This window comes from Gossypium arboreum, chromosome 13 (genome assembly GCF_025698485.1).
Source record: "Gossypium arboreum isolate Shixiya-1 chromosome 13, ASM2569848v2, whole genome shotgun sequence".
Classification (NCBI taxonomy): Eukaryota; Viridiplantae; Streptophyta; class Magnoliopsida; order Malvales; family Malvaceae; genus Gossypium; species Gossypium arboreum.
Window position 1 is genome coordinate 26,722,547 of NC_069082.1, and position 23,068 is coordinate 26,745,614.

The 23,068-nt window shown below is 34.1% G+C and overlaps 2 protein-coding genes across 3 annotated transcripts; both read right to left on the reverse strand.

Annotated features, from left to right (window-relative positions):
• Nucleotides 1-16,110: 16,110 nt before the first annotated feature.
• LOC108464335 (uncharacterized) lies at nt 16,111-20,971 on the reverse strand (the record flags this gene model as incomplete). The annotated part of the gene is made up of 12 exons (XM_053024510.1): nt 16,111-16,395; nt 17,872-17,913; nt 18,033-18,132; nt 18,236-18,297; nt 18,518-18,596; nt 18,780-18,996; nt 19,261-19,343; nt 19,520-19,630; nt 19,736-19,806; nt 20,269-20,349; nt 20,463-20,506; nt 20,941-20,971. Coding segments are annotated over 12 exons (1,041 nt in total), but the record flags the coding sequence as incomplete, so codon positions are not given.
• Nucleotides 20,972-20,980: 9 nt separating this feature from the next.
• Nucleotides 20,981-21,970, reverse strand: LOC128286974 (uncharacterized). 2 transcript variants are annotated; one of them, XR_008277673.1, is made up of 3 exons: nt 21,822-21,970; nt 21,166-21,734; nt 20,981-21,041 (listed from the first exon to the last, which is right to left on the reverse strand). XR_008277673.1 is itself a non-coding variant. In XM_053024780.1 (2 exons), exons 1-2 carry the CDS (start codon nt 21,835-21,837, stop codon nt 21,517-21,519), a joined length of 234 nt encoding a protein of 77 aa, XP_052880740.1. In that variant the 5' UTR covers nt 21,838-21,970; the 3' UTR covers nt 21,190-21,516. The 2 variants fall into 2 exon arrangements, 1 of the variants encoding a protein (XP_052880740.1); XM_053024780.1 differs by lacking the exon at nt 20,981-21,041 and having other exon boundaries at nt 21,190-21,734.
• Nucleotides 21,971-23,068: the final 1,098 nt, after the last annotated feature.

The window sequence follows — 23,068 nt, forward strand, 5'->3', positions numbered from 1 at the left end:
TGGTGTCATTAAGGTTGCAAGGGAGCCTGGGTTCAATTATTGGCTCTTGCAATTTATTTTAAGTTTTTATCTTAAGTGAATCTGGACGCTAGCACATATGTCTTATAGTTAATTGAGGATAAAATGTGATACAAGAGGAGCCTGTGGTGTGGTGGCAAGGTGGCGTGTAAGGGAACTTTAAGGTTTGAGGTTCGAGTGTGGCACAACACAAATGAGGTATTTATTTTGTAATTGGGTTCGGCCAGTGGTTGAGTTGTAGTGGAATTCTGATGGAAGAGGTTGTTGAGGAGAGAATTGGGGAGTGATCTTGGGAGTGGATCATGGAGGGATAAGGGGAGGATTATGTGGAGAAAATCGTGGAGTTTGAGTGGGGGAGGAGTTGGCCGAATTTGGGTGTCTATGGGTGCCTATTTGGCCATTAACTTAGTGCCGAATTGGTCAGGGACTTTGGGGGTTTCGATAGTTGTTTCTTCTGCATTCGTTTTGCTTGTGTTGACTTGGCTGAATATTGCATTTTAGGGATCATTCTATGTTACATTTTCGTGTTAGCCGAATGTGTATTTACCATTCGGGTTCCTTTTGCTTTCCTATCTTCTTTTGCCGAAAGTGTTATGTGTCAAGCCTCTTTTTGACTCTTCTTATCTTCCATATTCCCTTTTTCTGCCGGGATTGTTGTGTCTTTTATATTATCTCTCTCACCTTTCCTCAACAGTGGCTGAATAGTCTCTCTTGGATCATCTTTGTTTCCGATTCTCTTCCCTTTTCTTAAGGAAATAACTGAATATAGTTTCCCTTCCTCTCTAACATTTCATTTTTTCCTTCGATCTTTTCTAAGCCGACTGTCCCTCCTTTCCCTCTTATTTGTTTTCAGTTTCTTTTCCTCTATCCAGTGTTTGGTTCATCGTTCGATGCACTGTGGTATGGTGGTTCGGTTTTGCTGAAGATTAACAATCGATATGTGGTTGCAAATTTTCTTCGTTGTTTCTTTAACAATTCTGTATGCACTCTATTTTCTTCGATCTTTTTTCGAAAGTCGAATACTTCTTAATATTATTGATCGTGATTTTTATTCCTTCCCCGCAAGGTAGGGTGCGTTGAGGTAAGAAGTACTGAGGAGTGGAAAAGGGCAAAGACTATGCAAGTTATCAAACTCTGCCACTCATTAATCGTATAAGGTAAGATCGCTACTATATTCTTACTTTGGGTCGTATATTCTTGAGGTTGGTAAGTTAATGTCTGTAGACTGAGGCCACATATTTGATCACTGTATGCTTTAATAAGATCTGTTTTAATATAGATATTCGACATTCGCGTGTGATCAATCCTGATCAGAGGTCTTAAGAGATTAAAGTCATTCGCTAATCAAGGTTGGGACTTGGAGATTTTTTCCGCGTGATTCTGCAAACAGGTGTGTAACTGTACACCGTAAACCATTACTATCAAAAGCCAGAAAAGGTGTGTATTCATACCCCTCTCTACTGTAGCTTAGCAAAAGCTGAAAAGCCGAAGAGTCAAAACTTCGGCATTTGAGGCCTCACGAGTGTGTGGTCGCTCGTGGGGTAAACCAAGCCACAAAACATGGACGATGGGCTATAGAGGCCGGCATGAGCGCTCTCGTAGACTTGGGCCTTTAAGGGCCTCAATGGGCCGAATGGGCCCGATGGGCCCTGTGGGCCTGCAGGTGTAAATCTAACTGTTAGGTGGGAAATAGTTGGGTTGTCATGTTGTGTAAATGGCATAGGCCGTTCTGGGCCTTGTTGGGCCAAAATGGGCTGTGTGGACCAATAAGCTTGTGGGCCTCACACGGATAAATGTATGTGATGTGGTAAGTGTTGTTTGGACTTTGATGTTCGCATAGCTATGGCTGAATTTGGGCTAAATCGGCCACACGAGCGTGTGGGCCCACTTGGGCCTAGTAATGGGCCTTAGGCCCACTTACACCGTTATGTCTGTTTAGTTTACTTTAGTCACTCGAGGCGACGGTGGATCGTCTGTTGGGTCGTTAAGACCCCGGGTTGAAATTACTGAAATACCCTTAATTTGTGAAATTACCGAAATGCCCCCGATTTGTAAAACTATCGAAATACCCTCAATTTGGAAAATTACCGAAATACCCTCAATTTATAAAATTACAAAAAATACCCTCAATTTGGAAAATTACCAAAATACCCCCGATTTGCAAAATTATCGAAATACCCCTAGTTTGGAAAATTACCGAAATACGTCCAGTTCGTAAAATTACCGAAATACCCTGGTAGTGTAAAATGATCGTAATATCCTTGTAAGGTAAACAGCCGTAATGCCCTTGTAGGTTAAATGACTGTAATACCCCTGTAGGGTAAAATGACCATAATACCCCTGTAGGATAAAATGACCGTAATGCCTCCGTAGGATAAAATGACCGTAATGTCCCTGTAGGGTGAAATGACCGTAATGCCCCTGTAGGGTAAAATGATCATAATACCCCTGTAAGGTAAAATGACGATTATGCCCTTATGTTTCGTATGACTGATGTGCTTATGATTTACATTTATGATTGTACTGAGCATGACTTTGTATACACGTAATATTTATGACATGACATACTGTATGGGGTTGGGATTTTGATAAGGAGGAAATACTGTACTGGTGACTATGTCACATTTACTGTTACTAGTGGCTATGCCACAATTACTGATACTGGTGGCTTTGCCATATTTACTGTTTCTGGCAGCTATACTGCATTATTATTAGTGGCAGCTGTGGTGCGATATTGGTATGTTGGCTGGCTGGGTCGATTTATATCCCCACATGATGTGTTGGCTGGATTTGGGTGGGATGCATAATTTCATTACACTATTCTAATACTGTATTGGGCTTAGGCCACTCTGTTATTGTATAGGGCTAAGGTCCAGACTGTACTGATACTGAATAGGGCTCAGGCCAGATTGTCACTGATCTAGGGTTTGGCCCAGACTGTGTTATTTACTGTTTTATTGTTATTAGGATTACACACTGAGTTTTCGTAAACTCACCCATTTGTTTTAACTACGCAAGAAATCCCTAGCCTTAGAAGATTTGGAGCTGTGAGGGACTCGAAAGTGGCCACACGATTGTAGTTGATCTGCAGCTTGACTTATTTATTTTAAATTTCATATTGGGTTTTTGATTATGTAATAAGGCAATGTGCGGGTTTAAGTTTTAATTGGGCCTTTGATTTCTTTTATTAAACTGCTAGTCTAGGAAAACACGAGTTTTCAAAATAGTCACGATTTTCTAAAGAACATGAGCTTTCAGCAACAAAGTTTTCAAAATGGTTTCGCAGTTTAAGTTGAATTAATATACCAAAGGCGAATAAATTGGTAAACATTTTAACGAGAACTATTGTTAAATAATAATAATAAAAGGATTTAAATTCAGTAACGAATTTTTACCGAAAAGATCAATTTTAGAAAGACATTTCGATGTAACACGCTAGATTCGGCCATAATGTCTAGGCTGGGTTTGGGGTGTTACAAACAATCACATTTGTATAGCAAAGCAAAATTCTACAGTTCAATTGAGCATGCTTATGAATGTTGATACAATGCAGGTATAAATAAGAAAGTTCCTACTCATACTTTGCTACACTCCTCAGTAAGAGTTCCCCAAAACTTATCCATCTGATAACACTCGATTTGTGGATGAACCACCAGTATTTGCAAATGAACTGCTAGTAAAAGTTGTGGATAAACCACCAATATTTTTAAAAAGAGGTTTGCAGTTAAACTGCTAGTAAGTTATGGATGAACCAATAGTGTTTGCAGATTATTAAACTGCCAGTACTTCCACCTCTCAATCGTCCCACCCCATACAATACAATATGACATGGTAGTAATAGTACAATACAAAAATAGTAGACATGCTTAACATGTAATCATTTCAATAGTAGTAATAAACATGCTTAACATGTATTCAGTTAAACAATCACAGTAAAATTACTTCACATGCTTTTAGTTCAATAGTTGTAGTGTTAACAATATCAGTTATAAAAAATAGAGTGATAATTGACATGTAACATTCACCTATCATACATTATAATTGTAACAGTTCAATCATCAACTTATAGATTTTAGCATATTCATAATATTAGGGACTCAATCGGATGAATAAAACCTTTAAAAATAATATGGGGACTATATAGGGACTAAACTAAACAATTCATAAAATTATGCACAAAATTGTAAAATAAGGTTCACACAACCGTGTGGCTAGGCTGTGTAACTACTTAATGCCGTGTGAAAATAGATAAATTACCCTATAGTATAGACATGGCTGTGTGGTTCATGAAGTCCTTAAAATCTACAGGTGCACATAGTTGTGTGGTGGCTGTGTAGTACGCCCGTGTGGTCCACATGCCTGTGTGAGAGATCGTATGGCCCTAAACCTACACTCAATCACCACCAATTCACTTGGGAAAAGACACATACCTTTCACTGTAGTTCTGATCGACGTTCCTCACGCACGATTTTGGTCCTACTCACTTAAATATGGTCCTTCAAACGACATTTACACACAAATTAACGATTGGTATCAAGATTTGACAATATTAACAAAAGATTTGGTAAGATTTTCAAGTAAATCGATTAATCAAACCTAAATATTAACGTCGTACATCAATATTATGAAAATACGAGATTTAATCCTTCAAATGGAACACACTTACAGATTCTTGGCAAACGTAATGGATGCTATTTGGCACTAACTCTAACACCACTAAAAAAACAAAGAAAAGACGATTGATTCAATATGGAAAAGAAAATAATCAATAGTTCAAAGGTGAAAATATGATGCAAGTATGAGAGAAAGGAATAGAAAAAGAAAAAAGAAACAAAAGAAATATAAGAGGAAAAGAAATTTTACTAAAATTTTGAAAAGAGGAATTTATAATCAAAATTGAAAAAGAATGACTAAAGAGCTAGGGCTTGTAAACCCTATGTGCGACATTCATAATCAACATCGATACTTGGAATACGTGATGAATATGATATAGTTTAGGAGATAATTCTAATTGATATGCAATTAGATCGACTCTATTAAGAAATTAGTAAGGTCCAATAAACCTAAGACTTAACTTGCCCTTTCGTCCGAACCTTAATACTATCCTCTATAGAGACATTTTTAGAAAGACTTGATCTCCGACATTATTCTCAATGTTCTTCCTTTTTAGGTCTGCATATGACTTTTTTCTATCCGAAGCCGCTTTCAGTCTATCTTAGATTAACCTTATTTTCCCCTCAGACTACTATACACTACGGGACCCAAAACTTTCATTTCACTTTATTTAGCTCAACACAGTGGTGTTTAGCACTTGTGACCATAAAAAACTTCATAATGTGTCATTTGTATACCCGATTGGAAGCTATTATTATAGAAAAATTTAGCTAGAGGCAACTATTTTTCCCAAGTACCTTAGAAATCGATGATGCAACCCCTTAACATATCTTCTAATATCTGAATTACTCGCTCAGATTATCCATGAGTTTGTGGATGGAAGGAAATATTAAAATTCAAGCGAGTACCCAGTGCCTCATGTAAATAGAAGATCTCGATATGAAAAAACTGATAGAAGTACCCCATGTAGTTGTACAATCTTCGAAATGTATAACTTAGCTAGCTTTTGCAATGAATAGCCCATACAGACATGTAAGAAATGAACTGACTTAGTTAATCAGTCTACTATCACCCAAATTGAATCTTTCTTAATGGGTGTTAAGGGTAACCCAGTAACAAAACCCATTACTACTCGCTCTCACTTTCACTGAGGTATCATAATTGGTTGTAACAAGCCCGAAAGGAACTGGTGCTTTGCTTTCACTTATTGACACGTTAGGCACTTAGCCACAAATTCTGTCACTTCCTATTTCAATCCAAGCCACCAGTATAGTTCCATTAGATCTCGATACATCTTATTTCTTTCGCGATGCTTTGCATAATGGCTACTATGCACTTCCCAAAGTATGGACTATTTTAGCTCATTATCGTTCGACACACAATACCTCCTCGGAAGCATAGAATACCATCGATATTAAACCCAAAATCCTCAATTATGCCATCCTTCATCTATTTAATCCATGAAAACAAGGACATGACTAATGGTTGTTTATCCTTAATTTCACTGACCAAGGTGGGTTTTACTTGTAGTTCAGCCAATAAGCTTCCATCATCCACTAGACTCAACTTAGCAAACATCGTTTTTAGGTAAGTCATTTGTTTCCTACTTAGGGCATCTTTCACTAATTGGCTTTTCCGGGGTGGTATTCAATCACATAGTCATAGTATTTTAATAATTCTATCCATCTCTATTGCTTGAAGTTCAACTCTTTTTGGATAAAAAGATACTCGAGACTCTTATGATAAGTATAAATGTAGCACTTCTCACCGATCAGATAGTGCCTCCAAATTTTTAACGCAAACACCACGACTACCAATTTAAAATCATAAGTTAGATAGTTGCACTAATGTTATTTCAACTGCCTCGATGCATAGGCAACTACTTTTCCACCTAGCATCAAGTCACATCTAAGGCCAGTGTGAGATGCATCGTTATACTCCACATATTCTTTTACCGACTCTGGCTAAATCAACACAAGAGCTTGAGTTAATACAGCCTTTAGCTTTTCATAGCTAACTTGTTGATCATACATCTATTTAACCGAAGCATTCTTCCTGAACAACTTAGTTAGAGGAATAACAATCAATGAGAACCATTTGAAAAATCTCCTATAATACCCAGCTAAACCAAGGAAACTTAAAATTTTAGAAATTTTTTAAGGTTGTTTCCATTCTAGAATAGCCTTTTTCTTTTTTGGATCGACTCAGATACCCTCAGCGGATACTACATTACCTAGAAACATGACTTTCTCAGTACAAAACTCGTACTTACTCAGTTTCGTATAAAGTTTCTTTTTGCGAGGAATTTGTTAGGCCACCCTAAGATGTTCATCATGTTCAGTTTCATTTTTGGAGTAAACTAAGATGTCGTTAATAAACACAAAGACAAATTGATCAAGGAAAGGCTAGAACACTCGATTTATTAAATCCATGAAGGCGGAAGGAGCATTGGTTTATCTGAAAGGATTCACAAGGAACTCGTAATGACCATACTGAGTCTTAAATACAGTCTTGGGTACATTTGATTCCTTCACCTCTAATTGATAATAGCCAGAACTTAAATCTATTATGGAAAACACCGTTGCACGTCAGAGTTGGTCGAACAAATCTTCGATCCTTGGCAAAGGATACTTATTCTTAACGATTAATTTGCTCAACTGCTGATAGTCAATGCACAGTCTTAAGGAGTCATCTTTATTTTTAACAAAATTAAAGCTCCCTATGGAGAAACACTAGGTCTAATAAACCCACGATCAAGAAGTTCCTGAAGCTGGATTTTTAATTCTTGAAGCTCTTTAGGTACCATACGGTAGGAAGCAATGGACACCGAAACAATTCCAAGTAACAACTCAATTACAAATTCTACCTCATGATCTGAAGGTATCCTTGGTAGTTCCTTGGAAAAAAAACATTTGAGAGTTCCCTAACTGGTCGGATACAATCTATAATAGAACTATTCATATTCATATCCAACACATAGGTTAGATAAGCCTCACGCCCTTACCGAACTAATTTCTTGGGGACCATAGCATAGATTACATTAGATAAATAGTTTTGTCGCTCCCTAACCATAACAATCTCACTGCCCTTGATCGTTTTCAAAGTCAGCTTTTTAATGGCACAGTTCAAACTAACTTAGTGTTGTACCAACCAATCTATTCCTAAAATTAAATCAAACTCACCAAAAGGTAATTCCATAAGATCCTCCAGAAACACTACACTCTGAATCTCTAATAGACATCTCCTATAGATCCTATTTACAACAACCAATTATCCTAAAGGGCTAGCTACGAAAACATCGTAGTGGTTTTCTTTACCCCCAATATCCAATTTATTAGCCATGCCACATGAAACATAAAAATGGGTAGAGTCTATATTGATCAAGGCAAAATATAGAACAGTATAGATGGTAAAGGTATATGTGATTACATCAGACGCTTCTCAATCGTCACGAACTCTAACAATGTAAACAAGGGTAGGTTGCCTAGCCTCTATTCGGTTTGCACCCTGAATACTTATCGCGACATTATTAGCGGCCCTATTCTTACCATTTCCCTTTGAAGGTAACTGACCTGATCCCTGATTTTGGGTCAGAGCTTATATCTAATCAACCCGATGATGACAATATGTAATCTTATGCTTATTCAACTCACAACTTAGACAAGCACCCAATTTTTTCCAACACTCACCCAAATGGTGCTTATCATAGTACAAACAGTTGGGAATCTTACCCCTTTAGTTATCTACAACAACCCTTGCTTGCCTTCTCTGGCTCATTTTGGGGACGAGAATTAGAACCAGTGGAACCATAGTCTCTCTTAATCAGGACCTTACTTTTCTCTAATTTCTCACGTTCCACCTACTTGATCTCATCCACAATCTTGGTTTTCTCCATTAGAGTCTCAAACACCCTTTCCTGGTATGGATCAACTTGTATTTTGAGGTTGAAATGTAGTCCATTTTCAAACTTCACACATTTATCTTGCTCAGTGGCAACCATATCTTGAGCATAGTGATTGAGCCTCAGAAATTCAACCTCGTATTTAGCCTAGTCTTATCCCATTACTTCAACTCGATGAACTTGAGCATGCAGACCTCTACAGACTTGTACCCATACAATTTTTCTAAAAGGCCTCCTGAAAATACCCTCAGGTCAAACATTTAGCCTGTGTGCCCCTCACAATAGACTGGCACCATCAATAAGCCTCCTCCCTTAATAAGGACATATTATTCATTAATTTTTGTTCCGAAGCACAATCCAGATCCTCCAAAATCCTTTATGCCCAATTTATCCAGTACTCAGCTACAATAGTGGTTGTTCCAGCAACAACCTTGAATATTTTATCCCCATTAGATTGGAGCCTCTCAATATCTAGTTTAAGCTCCAACAACCTTTTATAGAACTCTCAGCATCACTTGCAACACCGCATCATCTCCATTCTTATAACCTTCGCCACCAATGGTATATGTATCCTCTACATAATCTGCCTTAGGAATCATGGTTTCACCTTGAACAGTGGGTAGCTCAACAAGTACAGCCCTACGTGGCTTAGCCCTACCACGTCTGCCTTGGGTGTTCATACTAAATTCTTGAAAATTTAAAATCTAAAGTATATCTATAGTTTTCAAACAAATAGGTTTAAGCAATAGTTATTTTCCTGAGTGTTTATAGTCTAAAGTTTATAATTTTATCTAAAGTTTCAGAAATGAGTAGTGTCAGAGTCTCGAATTTAATTATTTTCTTGAAGAAAGTCAATTTTCAAAAGTTTGTGGCATAGTTTTTCTCCAAAATAACCATTTTTAAGACATGCATGCAAACTCATTCAAAAATCCAAAGTCTGATTTTAGAAAATCTAGCTTTGATACCATGAAATGTAACCCCCAAACCCGACCTAGACGGTACAGCTGAATTCAAAAAATTACATTAACCATTAAAATAGCCAAGTAGAACTACCGAAGTTTATAAACCATTCGTTTAAAGTATTTGCTTATCTCTGAAGAAAAACTTAATGTGCTATATCCCTTTTACTAAGAGGTTCAATTATTCCAAAAACGATGGATTTGTAAAGTTACTTAGCAAAAGTGTACTTTCAATTTATCTACTTTTTAGAAACTCATCTACATGATATCACAGCGGAAATGTGATATTCAATATTGTCTTAATGATAAAAACCAAAATTTTATGCATAATTAATTCAAAATCCATGTTTCAATATCCTAAAATCAAATAAAATGTCATGCATGCCAAATGAACCCAAAAGTTAAGTCTCATGCCACATTTCAAATAAAACATTACAGTTCCACAAAACATAAATTATAATATTGAGTCTAAAATATTTTAATTAAATATAATTATCCAAGCCAAGACCTTCAAGATGTCGAGTTCGCATCCTAACCTTGTGGGTTATCTGTAAAAATTAAAATTAATGGGGGTAAGCTTAAGAAGCTTAGTGTGTGCCCAATAATAAAAAAATTAATGCAAAATAGTAGATTAGGCATACGTAATAATAGTTTTTAGAACAATCACATTCTTATATCAAAGTAGAATTATACTGGTCAATTGAGCATGCTTATGAATGTTGATGCAATGCAAGTATAATAGGAAAGTTCCTACCCATACTCCGCTACAATGCAAGTATAATAGGAAAGTTCCTACCCACACTCCATTTTGTGGATGAACCACTAATAATTGCAGATGAACTGCTAGTAAAAATTATGGGTAAACCACCAATACTTTTAAAAAAAGGTTTGTAGTTAAACTGCCAGTAAGTTATGGATAAACCACCAGTGTTTGTACATAAATTGCCAGTAAGTCATGGATGAACCACCAGTGTTTGTAGATTATTAAACTGTTAGTACTTCCTCGTTTCAATTATCCCACCCAGAAATGCAATATGGCATGCTAGTAATAGTATAATACAGAAACAATAGACATACTTAACATGTAATCGGTTCAACAGTAGCGTTAGACATGCTTAACTTGTATTCAGTTCAACAGTCGTAGTAGACATGCTTAACATGTATTCAGTTCAATACTCGCAGTAGGCATGCTTCACATGTTTTTAGGTCAACAATCGTAGTGTTAATAGTATTAGTTATCAAAAATAGAGAGAAAGTAAACATTATAACAATAGAAATTCATTAATCAACTTACTTATTCTAGCATATTATAATATTTGGAGCTCAATTGGGTGAATAAAACCTCTAAAAATAATTTGAGGACTATATAGGGACTAAATTGAACAATTCATAAAATTCTAGACCAAATTGTAAAAAAGGGGTCACATGGAAAGGGCTACACAGTCGTGTGGCCAAGCTTTGTAATAGCTTAATGTCATGTGAAAATTGATAAATTACCCTATAGTAGAAACACGAATGTGTGGCAAGCTGTGTAATAGGTTGAGGCCGTGTGGTCCACGAAGTTCTTAAAATCTATAGGTGAAGATGGTCGTGTCGTCCATACGCCCATGTGGAAGACCTTGTGGCCCTAAACCTACATAAAATCACCACTGATTCACTTGGGAAAAGATACACACCTTTTACTGTAATTCTAATGCTCAATTTTGGTCCGATTCACCTAAACCTAGTCCTTCAAATGAAATTTACACACAAATTAATGATTGATATCAAGATTTGACAAGATTAACAAAGATTTGGAAGGATTTCAAGTAAATCTATTAATCAAACCAAAATATTAATGTCATACATCAATATTACGGAAATAAAAGATTTAATCCTTGAAACGGAATGCACCTACCGATTCTTGACAAAGGTAACAGATGCTATTTGACGATAACTCTAAATCGTTAAGAAAATGATGATTGATTCGATACAAAAAAGAAAAATAATCAACAGTTCTAAGGTGAAAATATGATGCAAGTATGAGAGAAAAAAAAGAGGAAAAGAAAAGAGAAATAAAATAAATAGAATATGAAGATGAATTTTACTAAAATTTTGAAAAGAGGCATTCTTACTAAAAATAGGAAAAGAATGACTAAATGCCTAAGGCTTGTAAACCCTAGGGGCAACAAGGGTAAATATCCCAAAATTTGGCTGAAAATAAAAGAAATGCATTGGGGAAGGAGTGACTCAAACCTAAAACCTTTGGGAAGAAAAACTAACTTTTAACCATTGGGTTTTCTCCATTTTCTTGTTTTGTTTTAATTCCTAACCATATATATTTTGGGTGTGACTTTACCTTGGGTTTATGAAAATAAAATGGGAAAAAGGGAGCTTAAACTTAAGTCTCTAAGGAGGACTCTCTAACATTTAGCTATTAAGCCTAATTCATTTCTTTGTTTAACCATTTCAATTAACCCTCTATATTTCAGGGCCTGAAAAGAAATTTGAGGAAAAATTTGAGTATTAGAAGAAATTAAAAGAATGAGGGACTTTTAGGTTTTTCACTAGGGAGAGATTTATTTATTTTTACATAAAATAGTTTATTTTATAAAATAATTCTTTTTTAAAAATGTGTTGAGTCCTTTTCAAATTTTGTGGGATCAATTTTATTGTGAGGTTATTTTAATTTTTTTATTTAAACATTATTTATATAAAAATAAAAAATAAAAGTAATATTTATTTCTTATCTTTTGTGGGGTCAATTGACCCCACATGCCACAACTATCAATGTGGCTCCACGACTAATCTATACCATATTTAAATCTTTAACTGAGTTGATATCACAAGTCCTTCGAAACTAATTTAGTTGAAAAAGAATCCAAATTTGAAATAAAGGTATTATAAATTGCAAAGATTGAATACCTAAAGAAGTTAACCGAATACGATTGATTAGCTAAAATAAACACAATTGCATCTCTATCTAAACGCGATCTATCAACAATTAATGAAAAGGAAAATGGTTTTTAAAAATTTAAGCTTCTTTGTAAGAATTAAGCAGAAAACAAATTTAGACTTTTTGAATTCTTCTATTAATTAATGAAATTGCCAATTGACAGTTCCCTTTCATTTTTTGATTGGATTTCCTTCTTAAATTTTTGAAATCTAGATCCAATTTCAATCTTTACAATCCTTGCACTTTTCCTCAAAAACAACATTCGTCTTGCCAGAATTATACTTTACAACATAATCATAATACTTATACATCTTAATCCAATGCCTCTTTCTTAAATTCAACTCCTTTTGGGTGAGGAAGTACTTAAGGCTCTTATGATCCATGTGGATAACACACTTCTCTCCATACAAATAATGATGCTAAATCTTAAGTGCAAAAATCATCGTAGCTAGCTCGAAATAATGAGTAGGATAATTGCGTTCATGAATCTTTAACTGCCTCGAAACATAAGCCACAACTTTTCCCTCTTGCGTCAACATACAACTGAGACCTGAATACGAAACATCACTATAAACCACAAAATCTTTTCCAAGTTCTGGTTTGAATCAACATAGGTGCCTTAGTCAAAATTTCCTTATTCAAAACTCTTCTGCCTATCTTCAATCCATTCAAACACCACATCTTTCTGAAGCAGTTTTGTTAAGGGTGCACAATAAAAGAAAACCCTTCAATGATTCTACGATAATAACCAGCCAAACCCAAGAAACTCATAACTCCAGTAACACTCATATGCAACTTTTATTCTGAAATTTCCTCTCTCTTCTTTGGATCCACACGTATCCCTTCTACTAAAACAACATGGCCTAAGAACACCACTTCCTTATGCAAAAATTCACACTTACTTAATTTCGCATACAACTTCTTATCTCGAAGAATCTGAAAAACAATTCTTAAATGCTCATCATGATACTCCTCAGAACCAAAATATACCAAAATATCATCTATAAAGACAACCACAAATTGATCCAAGTATAAATGGAATACTTGGTTCATTAAATCCATGAATGCAATAGAGGCATTAGTTAATCAAAACAGCATCACTAAAAACTCATTGTAACACCCCGAAACCGTGGCCGTCACCGGGGTCGAACACAAGGTGTTATCTGGCTTAATTCATCACTTATACAGCTCAAACAATTTATTTTAAAACTCCTAGACAAGTTGTCAATCTGCGTTATAGTCACTTAAAATTCATATCTTGAGTTCAAACTCAAATCCAATTCAAAATTTTTCTGAAACTAGACTCATATATCTATCTACTGAAATTTTTCCACAATTTTGGTTGGTCCAATTAGTACAGTTTATTAGTTAAAGTCTCCCCTGCTTCGAGGTTCGACTACTCGACCTCTGTGTATTACTGAACCAGATATCTCCTATCTACGAGATTCAATGACTATGCCGCTTTGTCCCTAATAAAACTACACTCAACAAGGAATCTGTACATATAAAGTATGACTTCTAATTATCTTTTTAAAATTTATGGTGAATTTCCAAATCGAAACAGGGGATCCAGAAATCGTTCTGGGCCTATTTTACAAGATTTTAAATATCTCATACAATATAGCTCATATACTTGTTTTACTTCTTCCATGTGAAAATAGACTCATCAAGCTTCGATTCCATAACTTATTCATTATTTAATTCAATTTCTATTATTTTTAGTGATTTTCAATTTCACATCACTCTTTGCATGCGCATCTATTATTAGAGTAAATTTTACCTATTAGAGTAATTTAACATACATATCACCAAGTATGATCATGACTAGCCATACCAAAGGCTAATCATTACCAAGTATTTCCTTACTACTCAATAACCATATCATGAGTGTAACACCGGAAATGATTAGCCATGACAAACGGCATAATAATCAAATAGACTTTAACTATTACTTATAACTAAGTATCATAAGACCAAATCCAACTTAACATTTATGTCATTTTCGCATGGCTAAAAGTATACATACCAAAGTTCAAACAAAACATAATAGCCTATACATGTCGAAATGTTCTCTTAGGCCAACTAAGAAGAAGATACCAAAAGTTGCAAGTGGTGTGATGACTTGACGATGGTCCCGAGCACACAAAAATGGATCAAAGGAACCTAAATAAGTGACAAATAAACACACCAAATGAGTATATAACTCAGTAAGTCATAAGCATTACATACCGTACAATTATAAGAGATCATAAAAGAAGGCAAATAATGCAAAATCAGGTACTCCAACTATACCGAACTATGCTATCATTTCTTAGAATTTCGGTTCAATCTCATGCCAAATCCTACAATCAAATCAAACACCAAAACAACCCAATTGATTTAGACCCGATTCCTCAAAGCATGGAATTATGATGCACTAGATAAATTTGTACCTACTCAGTACATGCCTCAAGTTCGATACTTTAGTTACTAGTTCTACCACTTCGTTCTTTCACGCACATTTTATATTATCAATCGAATTTGCACACATAGTGCTCGTCACACTCGCACACATAGTGCCATAGTACACCGCACACTCAGTGCATTGGATTTTCTCTCATACTTCAACATCCAAATCGGCACACATAGTGCTACCACTACAGCAAAATTGAATTTTAGCGGCGTTTTTTAGGCCTTTAGCGACGCTTTTAAGCGCCACTAAAACTATTCGCGGCAGTTTTTGTAAGCGCTGCAAAAAAACGCCGCTAAAAGTCTGGACCTTTAGCGGCGCTTTTCCAGCAAACGCCGCTAAAGGTCATAAAAATTAAAAAAAAAATTATTATAAAATATTGTAAAAGCCCTAAAAAATATAAAAAAATTAAAATTCATTATCAAAATAATGAAAAGAATAATAATCTATGATATAAATACATCCCGCCAAACAAAATACCGCACTTATCATACTACACCAGAAATAGAACAAAATACAAATAGAACAAAATAATGATAGAATGCACACTTTAAGATAATCAGTTAGCTTAAACAAGTCACTATGCATGAATTCAGCTAATCTCGGACTATGCATCCACCAAAACTCAAACACGAGAAAAAGAAAAAAAGTTAATGAATGACACATATAACATCAAATTAATAATAAAATATGCAATTAACAAGTCAATATTAGCATACATATAACATCAAATTAGCAACTTAATATACTCAATACATTAGCGAAATAACATCGCATTGAACAATGAATTTAACACATTCAAATAGATCAATTTTAAGCTCACTAATGGTTAATTTAGCATGTGAACAGCATATAAATGTTTGCATTTACAGCATGGTTTAATCAACTTCAAGCAGGGAATTAAATGCTGTAAATTTCCAGCATTCAAATCATATATGGACAACATTAATATGACATTTTCGAGCACTTTGAAGACACATTTGGAAAATTTGAAGAACCATTGATCATGTTATTAATCATGGTATTAATCATAAATGCAAGAATTAGAATTTGTTTCGACAAAAGTACCATTTAGAATTATACTTTTGAATCATCTTTTGCATCAAGTGAATTATATGCCCATTTACATGCAGAATTTACAGTATTTACATGCATCAACAACATTAATGATATACCTCATTACATGCAGAATTTACAGTATTTAAGCTCCTTAGAATTATACTTTTGAATCATCTTTTGCATCAAGTGAATTATATGCCCATTTAGAATTTAATGCCAGAAAATGAAACAATGTACCATTTAGAATTATACTTTTGAATCATCTTTTGCATCAAGTGAATTATATGAATTATGATTACCACATCCACAATGTTTGGAATGGAAACGGATTCTAAACATATCAATGTTGGATATGAGTAGATGATACCTTCTCCGGAAAGCAAAGTGCAGATAGACCAGCCGTTTGATTGAAAGAGATGTCCACCGGTACTTCATTCACAGTGCATTTCACTATTTTAACCTGAAATCAAATTCCAAAATAACCGAAATGAGCTCAAGATGATTTTAAGGTATATTTGCTGCTTACGTACATATACTAATATGCAATAAATACCATTTAACTGCACGGGAACAACGACAAAGATGCAGCTGAAAATTTAATATCAGTATAATAGCACAAACAGAAGTTGTTGCCAAGTGCCCAACAGCATATGACTTATGTGGATTAACTCTACCTCTTAATAGCATATAATTTTTAGTTAACTTCAATTTCGAATTTAATTTATGGATTAACTCTACCTCTTAATAAGGAAAATTTTTCTGAGATTGTGTTAGCAATAATTATATTACTGCTGCAGTCAGCAAGTGAGATATTTTTAAAAAATATAACAGTTTAATGATTTTTCTTCCTTTTCCTGGAAAATTCAGGAACAAGCAGCATTAAAAGAAAATAAATATTAATTAGTTGTTGTTGCAGCTTTCCTAGATACAAAAGAGGGTTTAATTGAAAAACTTTTTTTTTTTTTGGAAATATTTATGAAAAATATTTTAGAATTTTATCAAATAATATTTAAAAATCATAAAACAAACTAAAGTTAATCAAAATAATACCTAAAATTAATATAAACTATATGATTAAAACAAGAATGTTAAAATCATGATAATATAACCAATTTATTGTAAATTACTTTGATATCAAAGTAATTTACTCAGATAGTGATTATGGTAGACTTGGATGATCGCAAAAGCACTTTTAGATATTTATTCCATATTGGCTTTGCAACATTTTCAAGGTCATCAAAGGAAAAACAAACAATAGCACTCTCAACATTTAAAGTAGAATATATAGGTGCTTGTCAAACAATTTGGTTAAAGAATATTTTGAATGAATTATCTCTTACACAAAAAGATTCAATTACAATTTATGTTGACAATAAATCTACATTATCTCTTACAAAGAATCTAGTGTTTTACAGCCGAAACAAGCATATTAATATAAAATAACATTTTATTTGGGAAAAGGTGAAGAATAAAAACGTTCAGCTAGTCAATTGCAAGACGAAAGATTAATTAACAGATATTTTTACAAATTCACTGAAGACAAACATATTCCACAAACTTAAAAGAAAAACATATAATGAAAAAGCTGGATTTGAGGGGAAGTGTTAAAAGTCAAATCCACTTCAAGGTCGGCTAATCATAGAGATAAGTTGATAAGTTGGCTTGCTAGGTGGAAAGTTATAAATGGTTTTAAATTGACAATGCATGGATAGAAACAATGTGGCAAGAACCTAAGCAAGGTGGTAGCTTGCTGAAAGTATGGCAGCAAGGTTAAGCCTCTAAGTCGTTTTATATAGATATTGAGTGTTGAGAAGCATAAGAAATATTAGGCGTGAGAGTGAAAACTAGCAGCAGCTAGGAATTGTGAAAACACAAAATATCAGTTTTGGATTAAATAGCGATGTGAAGAGCAACAAGAACGGAAAAAGATACTTACCTTTTTCTGCATATACTCTATTTCAGCAAACAACAGCTCATTCTGGTAGAGTTTAGAGGGGAATAAATTAAAGGAGAAGGAAAATTTGTCAGTAGCAATAATAATAATTATTAATCATCTTAAATGGACTCTTTTTAATTACATAAATTATTATGAGATACCTTTTTGGAACGGATTCTGCTAATTCCTTTTTCTAAACGACTCTCCAAGCTCTTAAGCTCTTTCATAGGCAATCCCCCTACGGACTCCCCCAGCATGTGCCTGCAAACATATATATATATATGCATATAGCTCTGTCAAACAACAAGGGTTTTGAAATAAAATTATATATGATGAAAATGAATTAAAGCCATGAGGAAGTAACCTGTTTGTATTCTGCAAATTCCGGATTTGATTTCGGAGTTTCTCAGCTTCTTGCTGATAGAACTGAGATTTACATCCGCATGGCATTACCAAAGAAATTTTATTAAGTAAACCAAGGAGTTAACAAAACCAGGTAGTAAAAAGCTAGTCAAGCAAAGAACTATTTATATTAAAGGTTCACAGCTTCTCTACAGAAATGTTAAAATTAAGGACTTATTTGAATGCAAATTGAAATTAAAGGGACTCGCTAAAAGAAAACAATGAAGATTAAGTGAGTTAATACCTGAGCATTAACTTCAGCAACTGACCCAGTATTGGAGGAATCAGAAGCCTTTTTGTACCTTTCAATTGTTGCTTTAACACTGCAAAAACATTGTGTTAAATATTTGAAAAATGTATATACATATATATATAACTCATGCAAAAGTACACATATATATATTTTCAAAAAAGTTTCCTGAATAATATATTTTCAGTAAAAATTTTTAAGTTAAGAAAAAAATTATTAGTTATTCTGCTACACTGGAAAAAGCAGTTTCACTCACAGCACTAAACAAGGTTCATTATGCCCTTTAACAAGACACTCTTTGTCATACTTCTCTTTCTTCTTAGAAGGCCATAAGGATTTCACAAAATTAATCCCAGCATGAGTACTCTTGATTTCACAATATGGAGAATCAGTCTCAATCATCATTCTTTCAACAGGTATGCCCCTCACAACATCAAGATTTTCAGCCATCTTCAGAGAGCATCCATTTACACCTGTAAAATAACCAAAGCTAAAAGACTCGCTAGGTTTACAGGAGCCCAATATATCTATAGCAATGAATGACTTCAAACAAGAAGGAAATATCATTTCAATCAACTTGTTTGACTGAGTGAAGAAATGTAAGTGTGCTCAAAGCTATCGCCTGAATAAAAAGATAATAGTTGGAAGATACAAGGTAGCCAGCAGATGCCATATCACTGCATGCATAGCAACAAGACCTGTTTGGTGAAGATGGCGTGTATAAGTTGCATTCTCACCTATATACATGTTATGAAATGGGAGAAGCTTATCACGGTCTTCAGCACTACCGGTAAATGAATGAGTAACCCCACCAATGAACCTTTCAAAGTGAAAAAAAAACAAAAAAAAAAACAGCAGACTTCAGCATTTACACGTTAACTATAAACCAATTAACTAATATTCTTTTCATATTCAAGAAAAAAGATGGTTTACAGTGCTAGCAGGCACAAAAATGAAGAGATTTTCACTAGTGTAGGAAAGATTCAGAAATCTAACTTGTTAATATTTCGTTCCATAATTTCACAGAAATCTTCTGCAGCTGCACGCATATGCAGAAACATGGGCAGCTTTGTGGCATATGCTAATTCAAACTGCTTCTCAAAATACCTAGTTTTGGCAAAGAAAAGTTAGAAATGTTTAATTATACAGAAGAAAACAAACAAATATAAAATAAGAGAAGGAGCATAATCCTTTCTCATGGCAGCCACTTACTTCTTTTGAACTTCTGGTGGGCAAAAGTGAAGCCTGTCATAATCCAATCCACATTCACCAATTGCAACCACCTAAGTTAAGGCAAAATTCATAGTATCTAACTATAGTAAGACTAAGATTACAGTCCTGATAAAATGTAGATATGCAATAGGTTACTAGCTCTTTTTGGACCTATATAAACTGATTAAAAGAAAACTACTTTATCCTAGCAATTAATAACATAAATTACGTTATTATTTTTCCTCCAACAGAAATCCTACATACATGCTAGGGAAACAATTAAATGAACGAGAAGGTATGAAGAAAGTACATATGAAAAGAAAGAAGAGAAAACAGAGTACTAGTATGTTCTAAGATCTTTCAATTGTCTAAACAACAATTCTGCACAGAAAGCAGCTAACAGCTGAAATTCAAACATCTGAATGTATAAATTTCCACAAGTGTTCACATCTCACATCAACAGGCCAGAATGAGAATGCAAAATCTAAAATGTCGCTAAATTTAAAGTTCAATGACCAATAAGGAAAACACACCTTCCCTTTTTGAATTCCCTCCTTAACCAATGCCAAAAGAGCTTGAAAATGTTTTTTAGGATCCCCACTCTCTTCAAACTCCTAAATAAAATATATGAAGCCATGTTGACAACTTTTGCTGACAAACCACACAGTTAAACATGTAATCCAAAAACAAAAGGACCAAAGACAACGTTTCTAGAAATAAGACTAACCTTGCATCTAGTTGGGTGCACTCCAACTGTGCAGAAAAGCCTCCCTGTAATGAATATCAAACCTTCGACAATGAGCAAAACACATTCTAAAGCAAAATAAAAGGCAGACGTGGCAACAAATAAAGCACTATAAATAGACCATGAGTTTCTGCAATAGCAAGAGCTTCCTTTGACTCCTCAAGGGAACCACCCGCTATTACCATGAATTATACATTTCCATCAACATAAAAAATTGAAACTCATTATTCTTTTGTACAAGTCGAAATTATTTCTAGCCGCTTCAGAGAAAATACTTTCATTCGGGGTTCAGAAAATTAAAATACCATCTCAATAATTTCATAAAGAAATGAACTCAAATTTATTAAGAGTCCACGAGCTCACTAAAACTCCAAGCTTCCAATGGAACTGAACTATTACAATAATTCAATAACCAAACATAGTAAAATGCAAAGAGAATATGAAAGATGGGGTAACTGACGATAATTCGATCGATGCCAGCATTCCAAGCTCGACTCAGAACAGTAGCAATATCAGAAACGTGATGTTGCTTGCAGTTATAAATGCCTTTAAACATGCCATCTGTGTGCGAATAAAGGATAATCCAAGTGGAGAATAAGAAGCACAGATTGAGAAAGAAAGATGAATTGAAGACAAAGATCGGAATAGAGCATGACCTATTCGATGAAATGTGTGAAAGAGTTACCTGTGAAGTTGACGGCGATATCTGTGTATTTTGGGACAGAAAAATTAAAACGGATACCTGTAAAGATGTTCCTACAAGGGCATTTGACAGAGCAATCTTTTATGAAGGCACCAATTTCAGAGGCTAGTTTATTATGCTTCAATGTGGAAAACTTTGGAATTGAATTTCCTTAGGTGTAACGTTCACATAAAAGTCTTCACTCCTAAAAAGGTATTTGACAAAGCAAACAATTTCTAGAATTTGTCCAGTTATACAAGGAACACCAACACACAGAAATGAGACCATTTTACAACCTAGGGCTAAAAATTTGAAGGAAAATTAAGTTTACCTCAATCCCATAGTAACCTTTGATTAGCCTCTGAAAGTAAGCAATAATATTTTGTCGATTTTGTTCAGAAACCAAAGAAGGTTGAATGATACAAAGTATCTCCTGCGTTCTTTGCTCAGACAACAGCCACCGCCGCGGGATTTCATGGCACTACCACCCCTATCACCACCTCTTCCACCACCTCCTCTTCCTCTCCCTCTTCCACCATCACCTCTGCCCCTAAATCCACCACCACCACGGCCTGAAACATGATTAAACCATTAGGAATGCCATAACGAGAGTCTGTAACTAAAAATGATAGGAAACGTAAGAGACGTTGGTTACTTACCTCTTGGAGGTCTCATCACTGCGAGAGTTTGAAGTAATGAAAGTGAAGAATCAGAAACTAAGTGAAAATAGAGAGTGTGAGGCGATAAAAATGTGTTGAGGCAAATGCTAGGGTTTTGGCGAAAAATGTAAATGGAAAACGACCCCGTTTAAGTTAAATTTCCAATTAAATTTATAAATACTTAACGTAAATTTACTTAAACCTAATGATATTATTTTAATTTTTTATAAATATATAAATGTTATTTTCATTTGATATTTATTAATTTTTAAATATAAACAAGTTAAATATTTTAATTATTATTATTTTTCTATTAGTCATTAAATTATATGTAAATTGTGAATTTAGTCATTTTACTTTAATTTTGTTATTTTTAGTCATTGTAATTTTGAAATTTTGAAATTGTAGTATTAATTAAATGGTAGCTATTAAACTCATTAAGTTTTGCTATTTCTAAAATCTAATGTAACAAACATATTATTCACAAAAAGCCGATATTTGGATTTAATGGTTGTCATTTGTGTCAAAATTAAAATTTCAAAAGTCGAAAAGTATAGGGACCAAGAACGATCTAATTGGATAACATGAACTCAACCTACAACTTTACGCACAATATCAAGACTAATAGCAGAATTTAACCAAACATATATAATTGCTATCATTTGAGTGATCATTACTAAAATTTTAAATTTTGAAAAGTACAAAAGATAAATTTGATCGATTTGAAAAATACAGGGACTAAAACTAATCAAATTAAGTGTAGATGAATTAATTTGAATTGAATTATTTTTAATATATCAAAATATTTTTAGATTAAATCTTAAACCATTTAATATATATATAAAGTATGTCTATTATCTCTTAAATAATTTAAACTATAATCATAAGTTTAATATATCCAAATTAAGATTATCTCCTTTACAATTACATAAGAAATCATTTAATATATAAATTAAAAAATACTAATCAATCTAAACCCTAAACCTTTTAACCCCTATCCCATAAACACTAAACTCTAAACCCTTAACCCTTAACCCCAAACCCTTACACCTTAAACTCCAACCCTAACCCCTAAACCCTAAATCATAATCCCTAAACCCATAATTCATCATAAACCTTCAAACACTAGTTAACTCCTAAACCTTAAACCCTAAACCATATATCTTAAACCATAGATAACTCATAAACCTTAAACCCTAAACCATATATCTTAAACCATAAACCATAAACTATAATGATAATTAATT